The sequence below is a fragment of the Plectropomus leopardus genome, chromosome 10, assembly GCF_026936395.1.
Source record: "Plectropomus leopardus strain MGB_pleo_1.0 chromosome 10, ASM2693639v1, whole genome shotgun sequence".
NCBI lineage: Eukaryota > Metazoa > Chordata > Actinopteri > Perciformes > Serranidae > Plectropomus > Plectropomus leopardus.
Window position 1 is genome coordinate 13,583,291 of NC_142185.1, and position 18,609 is coordinate 13,601,899.

The 18,609-nt window shown below is 38.8% G+C and overlaps 2 protein-coding genes across 7 annotated transcripts in view; both read right to left on the bottom strand.

Annotated features, from left to right (window-relative positions):
• ranbp2 (RAN binding protein 2) overlaps positions 1-990 on the bottom strand; it is a 30,832-nt gene extending 29,842 nt beyond the window's left edge. For both annotated transcript variants that reach the window (XM_088083082.1, XM_042494554.2), the window contains exon 1: positions 773-990. In XM_088083082.1, the coding sequence (XP_087939208.1) occupies positions 773-844 (72 nt within the window). In that variant the 5' untranslated portion in view covers positions 845-990. The remainder of the gene's footprint in view (positions 1-772) is intronic.
• Positions 991-1,919: 929 nt separating this feature from the next.
• Positions 1,920-18,609, bottom strand: part of LOC121948778 (LIM and senescent cell antigen-like-containing domain protein 1) — a 35,953-nt gene continuing 19,263 nt past the window's right edge. For 4 of the 5 annotated variants that reach the window (XM_042494242.2, XM_042494243.2, XM_042494241.2 and 1 more), the window contains exons 2-11: positions 15,600-15,759; positions 13,168-13,234; positions 12,903-13,023; positions 11,286-11,435; positions 10,215-10,365; positions 8,073-8,165; positions 6,502-6,550; positions 6,242-6,317; positions 5,620-5,808; positions 1,920-3,716 (exon numbers count right to left, since the gene is read on the bottom strand). In XM_042494242.2, coding sequence (XP_042350176.1) covers positions 5,664-5,808; positions 6,242-6,317; positions 6,502-6,550; positions 8,073-8,165; positions 10,215-10,365; positions 11,286-11,435; positions 12,903-13,023; positions 13,168-13,234; positions 15,600-15,759 — 1,012 coding nt within the window. In that variant the 3' untranslated portion in view covers positions 1,920-3,716; positions 5,620-5,663. The remainder of the gene's footprint in view (positions 3,717-5,619; positions 5,809-6,241; positions 6,318-6,501; positions 6,551-8,072; positions 8,166-10,214; positions 10,366-11,285; positions 11,436-12,902; positions 13,024-13,167; positions 13,235-15,599; positions 15,760-18,609) is intronic. The other variant, XM_042494240.2, reaches the window with a different exon arrangement.

Consider the following 18,609-nt stretch of genomic DNA (forward strand, 5'->3'; position numbering starts at 1 on the left):
TTAAAATATAATCTGGTAAAGTGCATCAGATTTTAACATGTTTAAACTGTACATGGACACTTGTAACTTTTTTTTAAAACTAAAATTTTGAATTTTCAAATCAAGGACTACAACTGTGATTTCTCGACTTTGTCATTCCCGTAGCTCAGGGTAATTTAATGACTTCATTCCCACAAAGTCAAATGACCTGAACTACGCATATATGAGGTTATCAGTGTCCGTTTTCTTATCAGCATGGTTAAAGATTCAGCTAATGTTTAGAGAATTTTGGCGTTAAATTAGCTATGTACCAGACAGACCAGAAACTTCTCTTTACAGACAACGCGTCAATTAAACTAAATGACAGGTTTTCTGAATAAGGTTGAGTGCAGCTCCGGTGGCATACATTCTGGTAAAAGAGGGGGTTGAAGCAACGTTGTTCCAGGTGTAAAACAAAAACACCGCTAGCTGTACAAATAGTCAAACTATCTTTGCTACGGATGGCTAACTAGCACGGCTAGTTGCTCATGCCGCGCATTTCTGAGTATAAAGGGGAGGACACACTGTCGGGCGTCATCATGCCGGTTAGCTGCGCTCGCGCTGCTAGCTAGGAATAGTTAACAGACGTTAAACTGAACACAAAAATACACCAACCGATTAAACGTCCGCTTAACTGAAACCACAATTAGTGCTTATTTGACCCTGGTTATCTCCTCGTACCGGCTGGCTGACACATGGTGGTCTGACATGATGGCAGCGGCATGCTAACGTTAGCCGCCGGGGCTCAACTTACCTCTTTGAGTGAGGGAGAGGAACTCTGTACTGAGGAGACGTAACGGTCCACTTCAGCCTTACTCCGCCGCATGGCTCCAAAAACACTTTAAAAAAATGACTGTAGTGCACCGAATACCGAGGATTCACAATATATAAAAACGGACATTAATATCGGTTCGACTGTCACCCGTAACGTTAACTCCCCATGATGATGTTGCGCAGTCTCATTACCGTCAAATGGCAGAGGGTCACGTGGGACTTGAATCAGGCTCTTCGACCAATGAGAAGCGAGGATTCCGTTTGACGCACGCTGACGCAGTTTATTTTGAAGCAGAGGTGGGCTGGCTGGGGTGAACCAGAGGGTGAACCATCTGTCTGGACCTGGACCACACACTCTTGCTATTAGGTGTGATAGTCTGCAGCGATAGTAATGTATTATTTTACAAAACACCACTCAAATACAAATGAAACCTTGTTTGGTGCTATTTTACGGAAATACTAGTTAGCAAAATTAATGATTAAAGGAAAATATTAAAATCCAATGAAAGCTGCAATTTTTAAAATTTTATGAACAGGGTGTCTACTGGTATCAGACACTTAAATATGATGCATTTTAAGATTATTTCAAGATCATTTAGAATCAAATTTAAGTCTGATTTTTTTTTATTTTTATAAATCTTATTAATGGACTGCAGTTATGTATAAAGGTCACTAAAAAGGAAATACATATGATCAGAGGCAGGTTTAATGAAGAAATATTTTTAGCAGATTTAGTTAACTCAAATGCTAAGTGCATATATTTGGTACAGTGTTCATTTTAAAGATTGGTAACATCATTGATTAATTTTGACAAAAATAAAGATGAATAAATTAAATGCAATGTTTATGGCAACTAAGACTTCACAAATTCAAATTCAAGACAATTGCCTTTCAGGCATAATCCAGTGAATAGTACTTTAGTTGAAGTAAGTCAAAACATCAAATTTTGTGTAGAACAATGAAGCCAAAGCTGCTAAAAACATTTAGAAACCACAACAAAAAATGATATACATGTGATTGTGTGATTATGACACCTGTGCTTCCAAAATTTGCTGACGATGTCATGTGAAACTCTGACAGAGAGGTGAGAAATTGTGAATCAAAAACATTACTACATGCACACTGAGTGTTGTTATACATGTTTATTTAGGTGAATTTACAGAATGACTTTAGATAAAATGAAAAATGGTTTTCCATTCAAGTTTAAAACATGCACTTTGGTGTGTTTAGATGAATAAATATTGTCTCTTGACAAGCATTGTGAAGATAAAATACAGTATAAGTAGCAGTATCTGTCTGTGTGAAGTCATCTCAGTCGCCCAGGTAGTACCATATCAAATAAAAGTATCCACTGGACTATTTTTAGGGGAGCTGAAGTTCAGTGGCTAGTTTCTACTTTTACATGACATACGAGAAATGTTGCGGCACAGGTGGGGAAATTCCCAGCAACACAGGCTTTGTATTTTCATAAAACAGTGGAATGTGTTCTTCTAATAAACTATGCAAATATAAGCCTTTTGTGATAAAATACTGCTCAAGTGAAACTATTCCTTCCTGTTCACAACAGTTGGCTTTCTTTCCTAAGAGGGTCTGAGCCCTGAGGAAGTCGGTACACCTCTCTAAGAGGATCACTTTCTCTGGATTACAAACAGCAGAAACACATGTTCTCTAACATCTAACATTACTCCAACATCCGGTCTCAGCATATGCTGCAAGCCATCGTGCTGCAAGACACACAGAGTGACCAGTTGCCATGCAATAAATCCTGTTATGGTGAAGCTCATTATGTTCAGTATTTGTTGACAGCGAGTCAGAGCAGAGGCGTTGCTTCACCTACATAGTAATTTTTAAAGCCGTAGTTGGACTGCATCACAATATCCTGTCGCCATGATGTATTTACTGTAAATGAGATCAAACAAAAACTGAAAAGCATGAGCTTTGGATATATTTCAGGGCTGTTATTTGGATTATATGAGATTGTAAAAGTGAACCTAATAACCTTGTAACTCACTGTAAATACCACTTTACATAGAGATTGTTTCACACATTAAATGCATAGCACATAAGAAGGCAATCCAACATACTGCAGGTGATGGTTGCGCCCATCGCTGTAGCATTAAGGAGGTGATGGTATGTTGTCATAAACTGTAGATGCAAAACACAATTCTAACTTTATAGAGCTAAAAACACACTTATTTTGCATAATATTAAAGAAAATACACATACATAAAATAATACATGTTGGTGAAAAACAGTGAATATTGGAGATACTATATACAAATTCCACAGAACTTTCTTTGGGTTTACTCCATTTTTATCCAAGAGGGTCAGTAACATGAGTCAGATCCAGCAGTTGAGGAGCAGTTGAGGAGCAGTTGAACGGTCTGTCAACACGCATTTTTTCCAATCTAACATTTCGATGTTCTCTTAAAGCTCATGTGTCATTTTGAAATACAGGACCACCATCATTGTCATCTATATTAAGGTTTAGTAGATACATTGAAATAAGGCAAGCATGTGAGATATATAGAGTGCAGTATATGAGCTAAAGGCACTGAAGAGGTTGGTACTGAACCTGCTGACTGACTGACTGACTGACTGACCAACCATTTGCCCGACGGTCAGTTTCAGGCTCATTCAATAATTCTCTGTAGCTAAAAGGACATAAAGTAGAGTTTTCCTCTGAAATAACTAACCAATTATATAAAACACAAAAATCCTATTTTATACGATTGTCAACTCTGGAAATGCGACTTGCGTGGCAACCTCTCATCTATTTCTCCCTCTCTCCAGCTGCTCCGCTGTGTGTTTACTTCCGGGCGACTGTTTCAGACAGCTTCTTCAGTCTCTTCTTCAGCTCCAGAGGGAATTTCTCGTAGCATTTCTTACACACGGGCTTCATATCAAACTCCACAAACTTGTTCCTGGTGGAAGAGAGTTACAGTTACTGTTAGAGTTTGGATGTTGTTACTACCAGTACGTAAATATCTGTGTCAATGCCATGTTTGCTGGCATGAATAAATGGTTTAGTAACTTGCTGGTGTAGAAAATCATACACTTCGTATCCTTTCAGAACACTTTTGAAACAGCACATGAACTCAAATGCCGATGTGAATGCGAAAAAATAAAACAAATTGTGGTCAAAAGGGATGAGCATTTTCAGATATTTACTATTTTCATAACCATTTGATCAGAATAAAACACCTCCTAGTGGTAACATTGTTGTACTGAACTCTGTCCTTGCCTTCCTAAACCCCTTGAAACCTGAGCAAATTGGCTTGTTTTCTTTCGAAAACATAAGAAGGCAATAAGCAAAGAAAAAAGAAATGACCCAAGAATTAGCTAGATTTTTTTTAAATAAAAAGAAACAGCAACAAAAACTGGAAAATAAAAGATAAAATAAAACACAATAAAATAAAATAACAAGGAAATGACCTGAAAAACTGCTTTAACATTGTACTAATTCTGTAAAAAATATATATTCATGATGATTATAAATATAGTTCTCTGGATATTTTTCCCCTAGCTATTTTAAAGTTATTTCTCTAAATCTTCTAGTGTCTTGCAATTTGTGGGACATTTCTTGCCAAGTTGCTCATTGACTTTTTCCCAATGTTTTTGAAGGAAATCACACCAATTTGCTCAGGGTTCACAGGGTTAAATCCTTGTGAAAGGCAACTGAAAGCAGCACAAGAAAAGTAATGTCAATCCAGATTTCCAAGGGTCAAACACAATGTGGGGCAAAATCTTTCTTAAAAACATTTTGTTTTATTCATCGTATAGCTCCACATAAACTGACTTTTTGTGACCTTTTCAACCATAACTGACAGCTGATATTAGAGACAGACAGGACAATGGTAAGAAAGAATAACTGAGATGGATGACGTGCAACAAAGGTTGCACCTGCCAGAATCGAATCACAGATATTGCTCTTATAAGGTAAACATTTTAACAACTAGGCTACCAAGATGACCAACCCAAAACATGTAAGCAATTAGTAAAAAGTCAGAACAACATATCTATGTTTGTGCGGACCTACATGCAGGTGCACATCTAAAACATTTTGTAAGGATGTCTATACATGATGGGTCAGGGATTTCTAAACTTTTTAAAAAATATTTTTTATCTTGAAACCCTTAACTGCTTTGCTTGACAACAATCATGTATCCGAAGACTTTCTATATCTATGCATACTAATGTAGATTAAACATTTTTATGAATGAAATAACGTTTGAGTATTGTGAAGCTTTGGCTTCAGGTACAAATTGCTCCAACAGTGCTTGTTTTCTGTATTAAATTCCTTTAACTCCACTAACACTGGCAAGCTCTCTAAACCTTCCCCCCCAGCTGTCCTGGGCAACATTTGCTCCCAAAGCAGATAATCGTTGGCAGGACCTGAGCACGTGTTAAACCCAGTGGGACCTCAGCACTTCCACAGCTGGGGCCAGAAAGCTGCCGGAAGTGATTAAGGCTTTACCCTTTGCGCCCAGACGGACCGGGAGACCCAGGAAACAACGCATTCTCTTCACCATGTGACTGATCTGATTTGCCTGTTTGCATAGCAGAGGTTAGCAGCCTTAATCCTGACTAGTGTTTGTGGCTGAAAGCTGGTTATGTTCCGACACAGTTCCTGTGTTAGGTCACTCAGATATGTTCAGTCTGTGCCCACTCACCCACTAAATGCTGCTTTCATCATTTGGTTTGAAAGGCAGATGAACTAAATAAAACAGAGATGTGAGGAATAAAAGTGGCATGGAGCGTGTTTGAAATTTCATGACAATGAAAAGGGAAAAGAAAAAAAAAACAGCAAGAAAGATGGAAACTGACCAAAGGATGAAGAGTGGAAGTGAGGAGAAAGGAGATAGAGAGGATCACAGACACATAGGTATCAGTGGTTTCTTCTTCTTGTCTTTTGAGTCTCGCTCTCGCTTTGCCAGCCGGCGTTTCATGTCGTCGGGCAGGCGCTCGTAGCAGTGCTTACACACCGGCTTCAGATCCACCTCCACAAACTTATCCCTGATGGAGCAGGGAGAAGGGAGAGATGGAGAGGAAGAGGAGGAGAAAGACACGAAGGAGGCAGGAAGGAGAAGAAGGAAGTTGGAGTGGACAGGGGAAGGAAAAGTGGAGCAAGAGAAATACACAAGAGGACAAAAAGACGGATGATGAAAGAGCGGAGAGTTGGAGAAACGAGTCCACAGAGACAGTGCATTACAATAGAAAGGTGAAAAAAATGACAGATAACAGCAGCAAACAGTCCCAGATGCAGGATAGTTATGAAAGAGAAAACTCACAAGCAAAGCTCGGCCAACTCACATGAGAATTTCTGGCACTCTTCGAATAACTAACACTAAATGAGTACATAACCTAGGTTAAAATGTGTGGCTTGATCTCACTCCACAGTGATGGCATTAATGTTACAGTGTGTCTCTTAGACTCGTGTATGACTTACTTGAGGGTGAGCTTGGTGTTGCAGGTCGAGCAGGCGAAACAGTTGACACACCAAGCCTTGTTGAGGGCAGACACCACTGACAAAATAAAAGAAACTCGGTCACACGAGACACTGTTGCAAATTACCGTCATATGACTGAAGTTCAGAGGATTTGGTCTAGTCTGAATTTTAATTGTCAAGGGCCACAATCAAAATACAGGGCAGCATAACGATTAACATATGACCCCTCCACCCACAAAACAGTTCATAAGTTTTCTCACCATCTCCTTCAATGACACGGTTGCAGTGGTAGCAAACATCTCCGAACAGCTGAGTGTGACGAACGGAGAGAAACAGAGAGTGAGCCACACAGTGACACATCTTATGAGTAATTAAATTCTGCAACACAATGCAGCACCGGCAGTCTTTATCATGACTCATATATCATGCTGTGATCAAAAAACATGCACAAACACGGGCTATAGAGGCATTTTACAAAGTTAGGGGGAAAAAAATCCAACTAACACTAGATGAAGTCGTCACATTGACTAAACGGGGGTCTTTCTGTTCCAACATGGTTCTGATTGACATTTTAGAGGACCTATTATGCACATTTTCAGTTTAATACTTGTATTTTGGTCTTCTACATGAAATTAGATCATTTTATGTTAAAAAACATGATATTTGGGCTGCCCCAGCTCTCCAGTTGAATGCACATTAAGGCTGAGCTGGGTTTGAGTGCAGCCCAGGCCCTTCGCTGCATGTCACTCCTTCTATGTCCCTTGCCTTTCCTGTCTCTCTTTCTATCAAAATAAAGCAGAAATGCAGAGAAAAAACCCCACAAAAACCACATTATTTTCCTTATGCTGTCTGTGCTGGAACACTTGTATTCACCACCTTCTGTCTGATCTGTTTCATTGAATGGCTCTCTGCTCTGATTGGTCAGCATATCCCGTTATTCCACACCAGTGCTTTTGGCGTCTCTGCACCGCTATTGCATCCGGCGGAATGACTGTAGGGGAATATAATGAGACTTTTATAGTTTCCCTGACATTAGCGTGTAGCTTCATGTAGCAGTATTTGTGATGTAAACACCTGTAGTAGGCTGGAGCAGATGACCATATAATGGAATCCATCAAGAGTTGACATCAGTTTGCAACCAAATTAGAAATGCTGGATACAGAGTATTCAAAGTGGTCTGAAGCCAGAGGTTTTTGCACATTACTTTTACATGCATTTACTTTGTTATTTAAAACGTTGGTCACATTTTAATATGAACATTCTTAATTGTAACATTATATATGACAGAAAATAAGGAAAAGCATGTTATGTCCTCTTAAAGTCAAACAAGATGAATCAGTCATTTTGTTGATACTTTGTGTATGCAGTCTTGTGTTTATCTAGAAAAGCTCTAAAAATGCCCAGAAACAAAGGAAACTACACTGGGAACAAAATGAAGTTCTCACCCAGAATACCTCACATACACCTGTACAATTTGTTTATAAGGCTCACCCAAAAAGATTATGTGTTTTGTATTGGGTTATTTTTTATTCAAATAACTGATAAAAATAGTGGGTTCATGTGCAATATTATTCACTGAAAAAATGACTCTCTTTGGAAGCTGTTATGAAAATGAAAATAACCACGTACCAAGACTTTCTCTATCTCTGTGTACTAATGTAGACTAAACTTCATGAATGAAATAACACATTTTGAAAATTGGTAATCATCTTGTTTTGATGACATAAAAATAAATGGAGACATTTTTCACATCAGCTAAAACATAGCACAGCGTGTTTGGATTCCTATCTGTGTGTTCAACATAAATATTCTATATAGGATGGAGTGTTACCTGGTTATAATGTGTTTCACAGTAGGCCAGGCCTTTGCGCTCGTAGTGACGGTGTCCCAGGAAGGGTTTCTCACACTTAGCACACACAAAATGCTGCAAACAAACCCATGGTCAAGCACACATGGTTAGCACAGCCATCAGTCAGTACATTATCACATTCAGACCGTGTTACAGGAAGCAGCACAGTCCAGCTGAGACATTATCAGGTCAGACCACAACCAGATCAGTTCAGGCCAGATGTCCTGTTACTGCAACCAAGCAGGACACAGAGAGTAGAGGAGGTGGACCGCAAAGTGAGCTCTAGAGGGCGTACTAATCCTCCAAACAGACATGGGAGGAATACATGGGAGGGTAATGCAGAGACTATATAAACTATTCCTTAAATTCCCCTCACAAGCAACTGAATGAGCACCCCTACTGTCTGTGAATGAGGACACCTTTGATGAGTATGACAGTGTACAATTACACCAGTGTGGATTTGTAAAAGTCAAAACATGCTGATTTTGATGGGCGGTTTTGCTAGCCATTTTTTTCCAGCCAATGTTCAAATTTTGACCATTTTAATACCTAAAATAAAGAATACATTTTCTTGATTTTTTAAAATATTCTTGTAGTTAATAAAAAGTCTCTGACAAAGCATTAGATATCAACTGACCTGTCTGCTGCTATGCGAGAATGTGACGTTTACCTCTTGGATCAACACCTTTCTTAACATTATGATTTTTTTTCTGTGAATAAAATACATCAAGCATAGTAAAAAAAAAACATGTTTTAAAAAGTTTGACTCCATTTTTTAGTCAGGCAGCTTACTTTTAGTTGTATTCCATATGTAATATTTTAAAAAATAATGCCATATAAATTAGAAATAGGAATCACCAGAGGCCCCACAATATGATGGTCACAATAGAATATTATTGCAATTTTAAATGTTTTGCAGTATGCTGAGTATTGCAATAATATATATAGAAATACAGTGTAAGTTATTACCTTTTATCAGCTGTAAGTTTTGTCCCCAAGTTGAACATTTATCAACATCTGATTTACCTAACAAGATAAAGTTTTAAAGATAAAGTTTCTCTCTTCAGTCATTTTTATTGCAGCAATATGTATCTGTTGGACTGAAAAAGCATTTTTTAAAGTTATATGAGGCTAACAAAAGTTTAATTTTTATTTTGAATATTAATAATTCATATTTAAACAAATATTGATACTTGGCATCTCTGAACCAATACAATATTGCTATGAAAAATATCCCAAAACTACACTGTATTGACCCGCCCCCCCCCCACCTCTAACACAAATATTGACAACTTAATATTGGAACTTAAGTGAAGTAACTGGGCTGAAAATATGGCCTGGCATCAAGACATACGTTTATATCAGTCTGGCCTGCAGATCATGCTCCAGACTAAAGTGTTGGAACGACAGATGCCATTTGGTAGTTAAGGTATATATTAGTGTAACTGTTGTACGGACGCTGGGAGATTCTAGCCAGGCAGGGAGAAGTGAGACATGGTGCAGCAGTCAACGACAGGCCAATCCTTAATCCCCTCACCATGTCAAAGTGTCTCTCACAATAGGCACGACCACCTCGTTCATAAAATGGGTGGCCCTGAAATGGGCGCTCACACACAGTGCACACATGATGCTACGTGTGGAAGACAGGAAAATGGACATAAAATGTGAACAGATTGAAAGAAGTGGTGGGATGAAGCCAAAGAGGCTAAAACAAAGAGACAGTTGATGGAGGAATGATGATGTATACAGAGCGGAGATGGAGCGCACTGAACAAAACTGTGGAGATAAAGCTGGGAAAAATATCAGTCAGACATAAAGCACACATTAAAGTGAACTTATACCAAGAATGAATAATTGCATATTTCAGTTCCTCAAATATGAAGATGTATTTAAGCAGGAAATCCATTAGAGAATAACTGCAAATGTTGGGAATGTCAGAGATTTCTGTTTACATAAATATAAAACAGAGTAATAATGATTTCAAACAGAACATAGAAACGACCACAACAGACAACACCAAACAAATAAACACAATCACAATTTCACCTTCATGAACGTGAGAGTGAATCCAGTATAGACATTAAAGTTGTGTCTCCTAAGGTTTTCAATAGTTAAATATCGTACCTCCACGTGCCACTGCTTGCCCATGGCATTAACCACACGGCCCTCGATGGGTCTCCTACAGGCTCCGCAGATGGGGACGCCCATCTTGTCATGGCAGGGCAGACAGTAGAGCTCCCCCTTTAGCTCCCTTGCATCAGCTGTCAGCTCCTTACTGCAGAAAAAGAGGGAAACAACACTTGACTATGATGTAATCGTATGAAGCATCATGCAACATAACAAGCTTCTACTAAGCTAAGCACAGAAGACAACAACATATCTAGTGTGCTTTATTGTTCCATACTTATTTTTCATCATAGTTATAATGGGTGCAATCAAAGATACATTTTTTGTCCCACACTGTGCCATAGCAACACTGAAACAGCAGACCTATGTGTGGATTAATGAGGGCATTGAACCAGATATTCAAAAGGAAAGCAAATGTTACTTTTCCTATCAACTTACTTTCATATGCAGTAATTCAGAGTAATTCAATTACTTTTGAGAGAAGTAATTAGTAACTTCAACTAATTAACTACTTTCAACTATTTTCAGTAGTCTGCACACTAGCATACATGCAGTTGCAATGACATAGTTTCTCCACCAGAGAGCAGTCTTTAGTTAGTCATGTTGCGGCAGATTGACAGCTCTGCATGTAATATTACCTGCTAATGTGTTTTGATGGTAATTAAAATAAGAGCTGCATGTGTTTAGTATATGTTTGAAGTTTGTATAGATGCACTTATTATTTTGTTGGATTTCATGATAAAAACACTTCATCAGTGAAAAACATTTGAATGTTATGATAAACATGGATAATTTGTCTTATCACTGTATATTTAATATACTGGATCCATCAAAGTGTGCATAAACCTGAAAGCATCATGACTGCACAACAAATGAAGCGTGATCCTTACTAAAAGACTTCTTTCTGTAAGTCTTGAGGCGTTTTCAGGACAACTCACAACCTGACGCAGCTTGCACCCGCCATCTACTGCAGCATGACCCTGTCCTCCCACTGCCTTTATGCTCTTATGCTCTCAATGGATCTCGAAACTAACACAGCTGGACAGGTTTGCGTGTGTGTGTGTTTACCCGCAGTTGTTGCAGTTGAAGTGATCAGGGTGGTACGGGTCATTCTTGAACAGGAGAGGCTGCTCCTCAATAATGGCGTGACACTTCTGACAGATGTACTTGCCAAGGCCCCGCGCTTTTTCTCTGTTGTGACATGGACGACACAGGTGCCTGATGGGAGAGAGAGGAACAGATGAGGGAAGAAAATGACCGACAAAAGGAAAGACAAAAAGATACTTGATTTTACGCATTGTTGATCCCATTAGTTTGATCAGTAAAGTATCTGTGTTCGAGGGCTGCACTGATTCGTGCATTCTCACCAAAACGTCACTAAACATGAGTCATGGTTCGGTGTACGCAGCCGCATGCAGACTATATGGAATGTAGACTGATGCACGTAATGTGGAACCACATTTCACAAGTGTGAGTTTCAATTGGAAACCTTTTTGCTGTACGCTGTTAGCAACGTGTGCTGACATGAGCACGAAAAAGTGGATCGGCGTGCAAGTCAAACAATGACAAACACAAATTAAACTGAACTCAATCACCCAACTGCAGGTTCCCATACAACTACAACGGCAGTGACAAGAGTTGTGTGTAAGATGAGGGCAGTGGGTCGGCGTCGCTCCACCGTTGTAGGGGATGTGAATGGAAACACATCAAAATCATATTTGACAGCATTACCCAGATCTGTCGATCATCATGATGATAAATGTTTGGGTGCTTTAAATATAAAGCCAAGGTGGAACTCATTGAAACAGCCTTTCTAAAGCACAAGTTTCTTTTTATTATTAAGTGATGCCTTTCAGTTTTATAGCCTGTTGTGACCGGTTTCCTTTATGAAAATGTTTTTTCCGGAGTTCATACAGTGTAACTCATAAGTGTTTGAAATGTTTTTTTTTTGTTATAATGACATTTATTTATCAAAGTGGCCAGTGTTTTTGTTTTTTTTTTAAAAAAAGATGATTTTTTTTTGGCTTTAATTCCCTTTAATGAACAGGACAGTTTGAGCATGAAAGGGGGAGAAAGAGTGGGGCGGGGGGCATGCATCAAAGGGCCGGGGCTGGACTCAAACCTGCGGCTGCTGCGGCGAGGATACAGCCTCTGTATATGGGGCGCTGCTCTATCCACTGAGCTACCGGGCACCCCAAAGTTGCTGGTGGTTAAATATTATCTCAGTCCCCAGTAAGAGGATTTTGTCTTTCTGTTACACTTGGATTACTGTGTGTTCAAAATAATAAAAAGAAATGGTTGCTTGCGCATTTTTTCCCCCGCTGTGCTGAACTCGCACCTTACTGTGACTCAAACTGTGGTCAGCCAACTTACGCATTTCACCTTGAAAGTTTTTTTTATTTTTGGGGGGCATTTTTTGCCTTAAATGACAGGACAGTTGTAGACGGACAGGAAAGGTGGGAGAGAAAGGATCGGAACAATGTCAACTAGTTGTGAAGTGCAACTAAAACAGAAGCATTGAAAAATCCAAACTCTTGTCTGCATCTCTTTTGTTCTCTGTGTGTCACTTCACATTTGCTGCAGCACTACACTTTGTCCCTGACTACCACACCAGTGAAGAAGACTAACAAAGGGCTTTCTTTTTTAAGGCTCAGCTTGTAGTCCACTGGTTGTAGAGAAACTGACCTTCCAGCATTCTTAACAAATCCAACATCAGCAAGCACAGCCTGGCAGATATCACAGCAGAAACAGTCTGGATGCCAACTGTTGTTCATGGCCTTGATCACACGGCCAATGATGAACTCCCCTTAGAAATAAACAGAAGATCATGGAGAACATGTTCACGGATACACTCCAAGTTCCATCTTCATATGACCCTGAACAGGTAAGGTCAAGTAGAGAAAATGAATGAATGGTATATTCTCTCTGTTACTGCAGTTCCTGTACTTACCACATTGGTGGCAGCAGGGAGCGAACAGCATCTGAAAGTCATGTTCGCAGTATTTCCTGCCTTCAAACTGTCAACAGAATTCAAACAGTTTGCATGCAGTTATTCAAACACATAGCAATTATTTAACACAACATAATAGCAACAACAGTAAACTCTACAATCCTAAAAAAAATATCTCTCTCTTTATGCACAAATAGATCATAACATTCTTACTAATGTAACACTATGTTATGTTGATGAAAAATGGCAGAACCAACATGCCCACAGCTAAAAATGTTACTCAATTCATTAAGTTTTATTATTGTAGTATTTTTTGAATAAAAGTGTAGGTCCTTTAGGCTGAAGCTGTTATAATTGAGGAATCAAATTATTACAAAAAACAGTCGAGAGAGAGACTTGAAGAGTCATTACAGTTAATGACAGCAGCTGCCAACAAGAACATTTTGGAGTAGCAAGCTCATAAGAGTTAACATAACAATGTAGGATGACCTGCATGGCATTATTTGGCAAATAATCTTTCTTTATTTTATCTTTCTGTCTGTGTAAATGTGCATCACAAAATGCAGATGTGGGCTTAAATATCTAAATCACATGTCCCAAGTCACATTTCCGCATCTGTGCAAGCATGGCTATATACTGTAGTGGAAGAACACTGTGGTATTACAAACCGCCATCACTGCACCACAGATTCACACTGCTTAATACAACACATGTATTGAGGATGTCAGAAACCATCTTTTTTAATTTCTATAGTAAAAATTATTGTAACTCTCTCTCTTGGTGAGGTTTATTTTCTTTCCACCTCAAATCTACAAACTAAAAATCAGTACAATCCTACGTCAAAAACAAGAATCAAGCTACTATTGCTCAACACTGAGATAGTCTTTGCATTCAGTAGGCTGTTTATTTATGGCAACAGGTAAAATTATTTACAGGGACGAGAGGTTAATGCAGTGCTCTTTGCATTGATGTTCATATTGATCGGAGCATTAGAGACACCTTCTCTTTGATAAACTGACTGAAAGGAGCATCAGATTCTCTGGGGCCTGCCGGAGAAACATCTGGCCTTGTGTCAAGGCTGATGAGCAAACAGCTTCCTGGAATGGGCTTTCTAAAATTAAATTGCATTAAAGAGATAGTTCACCACCAAATCAGAAGGAGATATTTTACCTCTTACCTGTACCGCTATTTATGAATCTATATTGTTTTGGCATGAGTTGCTGAGTGTTGGAGATTTCAGCAGTAGAGATGTTTTGACTTCTCTCCAGTATATTGGAACTAGATGACATTTGGCTTTTGGTGCTCAAAGCACCAAAAAATACAAAAACTAGACAGCAGTTTCGTGTAGGAACTATTTTCTTTCTACCGAACTACCAACCGTATTACTGCGCAGAGGGAAGTGTGCAACTACTGCTAGCTCACCTAGCACCACTGAGCTAGCTGATGTTACAGCTCAGCCGAGGAGAACGCCATTAAAGATTACATCTCACGCTGTCACAAGCACGAGCCTCTTATCCATTAGTAGATAGATGATGATGGTGATACCAACCATATATTTAGTTATTTGTGTTTGTGAATACAGTTGGTGGGTGTAGTTCAGTAGAAAGAAAATAGTTACTACATGAAACTGCTCAAAACAAGGTCTGTGGATTATCTTGAGTAAACAGATCATGGTTTCTGGAAAGAGACATTGCTATTCTATTTTTAAATGTATTTTATGGGCACTTTGAGCACCACAAGCCCAGTGCCATCTAATTCCATTATATGGGAGAAAAGGGAGAGATCTTTACAGCTGTTATCTCCAATACTCATTATTTATAACAAAACAATCTACAATGATAAATAGCGCTACATATGAGAGGAAAAATATGTATTTTTGATTTTGGGGTGAACTGTGCCTTTAAGGTTGTGTTCACACGTCTTTATTTACCTCGGCAGGACCATATGTTTCTTTGTCTGAGGAATGTGCACTAACAGCAGCCTTGCACTAAACAGTGATCTAACTGTCTGGAAAGAAACAGCCAGTTCATTCACCCAACACAGCCATTTGAAATTTATTTTAGGCAGAAAAGAAGAGTGTAACCATGGTTACATTCATCTTTTCAGAGCAACTTCTGCCTTCAGGCAATAAAATCAAAAATCTCCTGAACCTGTTGACCTATCCTTACATGCTTTAATGTTAACTGTGTACTCATCTTAACTGCAGGTCATGCAGCAAGTGGATATGAGCTGCGCACTGCAGTGTTTTTAGGCAGTCAATTTTTCACTGATCCACATTAGCTAAAATAAAGTCCAAACCATCTGCAATGACTATGTTTATTGCAATGCATTGCCTTCTGCTATGTAGTGTATTTAAACCTGTCAGTTCCTGCGCAGCATCTTTTCTTAGATGATGAATGTCACACTAAAAAGACATAAAGACAAAGTGTTACCTCATAGAAGAGTCCCTCTGGGAACTGTTGGAAACACTGGGCGCACACAAAGCACTGCTCATGGTAAAGTTCCCCGTTGCTGTTCACTATCTTCTCCGCTGGGGCAAAGCCACTCTTGCAGCGCTCACACATGGCGTTGGCCAGAGCGTTGGCCATGTTGCTGAGAGGAGAGCAAAAAATGATCAGGATCAAAAAAGATGTTCATGTCTTACAGGCAGGAAATGACATATTTACAGAACAAATCTTTCTGCAACCAATACAACAGAGTGGATAATGAGATTTTATTTTGTTATTTTGGTATCAAAGCTTTTAAATTGTCACATTTATTTAGCTTCTTTTCAACGTGTGGAACCTCAGTTTATTTTGAAGGTCATGTCAGGACACATCAATATTTTAACATTCATCTCATGTTTCTCCTGTCATAAAAACATCTGTAAGACGTACTAAGCACAAGGAGAAATGAGGCGAATGGGGAAAATGTGATGTAAGAGGTTATCAGTCCATGCAAACACAGTATCTTGGTTCTAGGTTTATTTTGGCGGTGCTTATCAGGGTGTGGGGATCACTGAGGTGGGATCTGTACATGTTGTATTTTGAGAGTTGAGTGTTTATTAATCTGCTCAGTGTCAGCAGTGTATGTGTTTGTGATGTATGCACAGTGTGGGTCAATATCATGGAACAAACACTATTCTGATTGCTGTTTTACGGACAAATCTGGTGAGTCAGAAAGTTAGTATGACATATGAAGCCATTCCTGCATTTTCATGAAACAATCAGAATTGTTTTACTGCCTTCTGCAAAACATGACTAATAAACCAACAGGGTGGAGCCCCAGGCTAATTATTTTTATGTTGGAGGCACTAGTGCCAGAACCTGAAACAAAATGTGGTCACACCCAAAAATCTGCCTGAAGGCTTCATAAAACATTTTTGTTTATACCTTTTTTCCCTGCTCATAATCACATTTGTTAGTTAGTCACATAGATATTAAAAAACCTTTAAATTCACTTAAATTAGAGCTTAGTACTAGAAAAAATCTGACTAGGCCTTGACTAGTGATGGTTATTGATATTTATATCCTTCACATACTCAACAAGAACCCTTCATGCACCTGATAAATACTGGTCTTGGGTCTCGGCCTCTTTTAGATTAGAAAACATTGTTATCTTGAAAAATGTGCAATACAGCTGCTGAGTGGTGCATCAGATTAAATTTACAACATGTCGTTTTTATAGTTGTTGACAAGGTTTGGGAATTTGAGAGAAAGGAAGTTACGCTATCACTTAAAGCTGCTCACAGCTGCCAGAATTTTTGGTTGCCAGATTGATCCAGTATGTATCTGACTGGCCTGAAGTAATCCAACAGTTGGGCAATTCTGGACTATATCATCTCATGGTATACCTCAACATATTGCCCAGGCCTACTTGTATTACAGATTTATGCTTAACTGTATATCCTTGATGATTCTATCAAAGTAAGCATAAAAATAATACGATTCAATTGTTCCGAACCATGCACAAGCGGCTAATGTTCAAAACTTTAACATACAAATTGATTAACAGCAAAAGTACCAATGCTGATGCACACAATATCAACACTGCATCATTGAACTGGAAGGAAATGGGGTCATGTTGCACACAGAGTTGTTGGAAGAGAGGTGGAAAAAGGAAGAGAGAATGGTGGGACCATCCTGGCGTCTCTGCTTTTTTGAAAGGTCAGAATACCAAAGTGTATCCAGGCAACACACACACACACAACCATGTTAGATTTTTTTTGGAGTGATACCATCTGTTCATATTAACTTGGTTAGATCAATTTGGAAAATTAACAAGAATTCCAAAAACTCAAACTGCTCATCACTTCTTATTCTGGGGGTTTCCCCTCTAAATTACTCATTGTTTTAACAATGCACATTTCAGCTCTACCACATGTCTTTCAGAATAGGCATTTTTAAAAAAAAAAAAAAGGGGTTACTGGCATACCCTTTTTGATGCACTGATTACATTGAAACAAGATGCAGGAATAGGCACAGCATTTATCTGGGGCCACACCTCACAAGCTTATCAAACACATATTGTTCTAGATATACCCTGTGTGGCCCGATATCACACATAGAGACAGTCTTGCCCTATCCAAAGGATTTTGGAGAGGAAGTGACACATCCCTTAGGCATTTCCCCCCTGCTATCTCCCTTTAGCACCCTGCATGAGTGAGAGACAAGCCTTTTCTTCATTAAATGCAAAGGCTAATTCTCACAGTCCTTACTACTGCAACACCGACTAACAGCTCAGATTAAGACAGGAGAAAAAATGTATAGCGAGACCAGTTAGTCTGAGGGCATAGTTAGTGTTGTGTGATGGACATGATCCCTCACCAGCTTGCCACCAACTGCCAACTGACCTTTGACCTCACAGTGGTGGCAAATTGCTTTGTCCCCCTGCACCATCCAGGTTCATCAAACAGTTTATTGACCCAGCAGTATGTTTAGTAGTTGCTGTCTAAAACACAGTTTTGGACAGATATAAAGTTCTACCTTAAATCAATGGTTCCCAACCTGGAGTTCCCGGCCTGCACCAGGGGTCGCTAATCTTCATGTGGGGTCGTGAGGCCTTCTTGATTTTGGGAGGTGTAAGAAAGCTTTTTTTAAAAAAAAATATAAAGTAGGCATCTATGTCATTTAGTTTGTTTTTGTAAACTATGTGAAATTGCCATTTTTAAAATGTACATTATTCAGGATATAAATTAAAAATGAATCTCGATAAGAGCACGATAAGACCTGAACACAAGTTATATAAACAGATCCTTCACTCTTTACTTAACAGCCTTACCTTACATTAGAAAAGTTTGCACCAAAAAAAAAACAAAAAAAACAAATAGCTGATAGAACAATGGCAAAACAAGGCAGAAGAAAATACTGAATTTGCCAAAAATGTAGCCTATTAAGTGTAATTGTTAAAAATAAAAATAAAATGTAAATACAGAAAAAAACAGAGAGATATCAGGAAAACTAT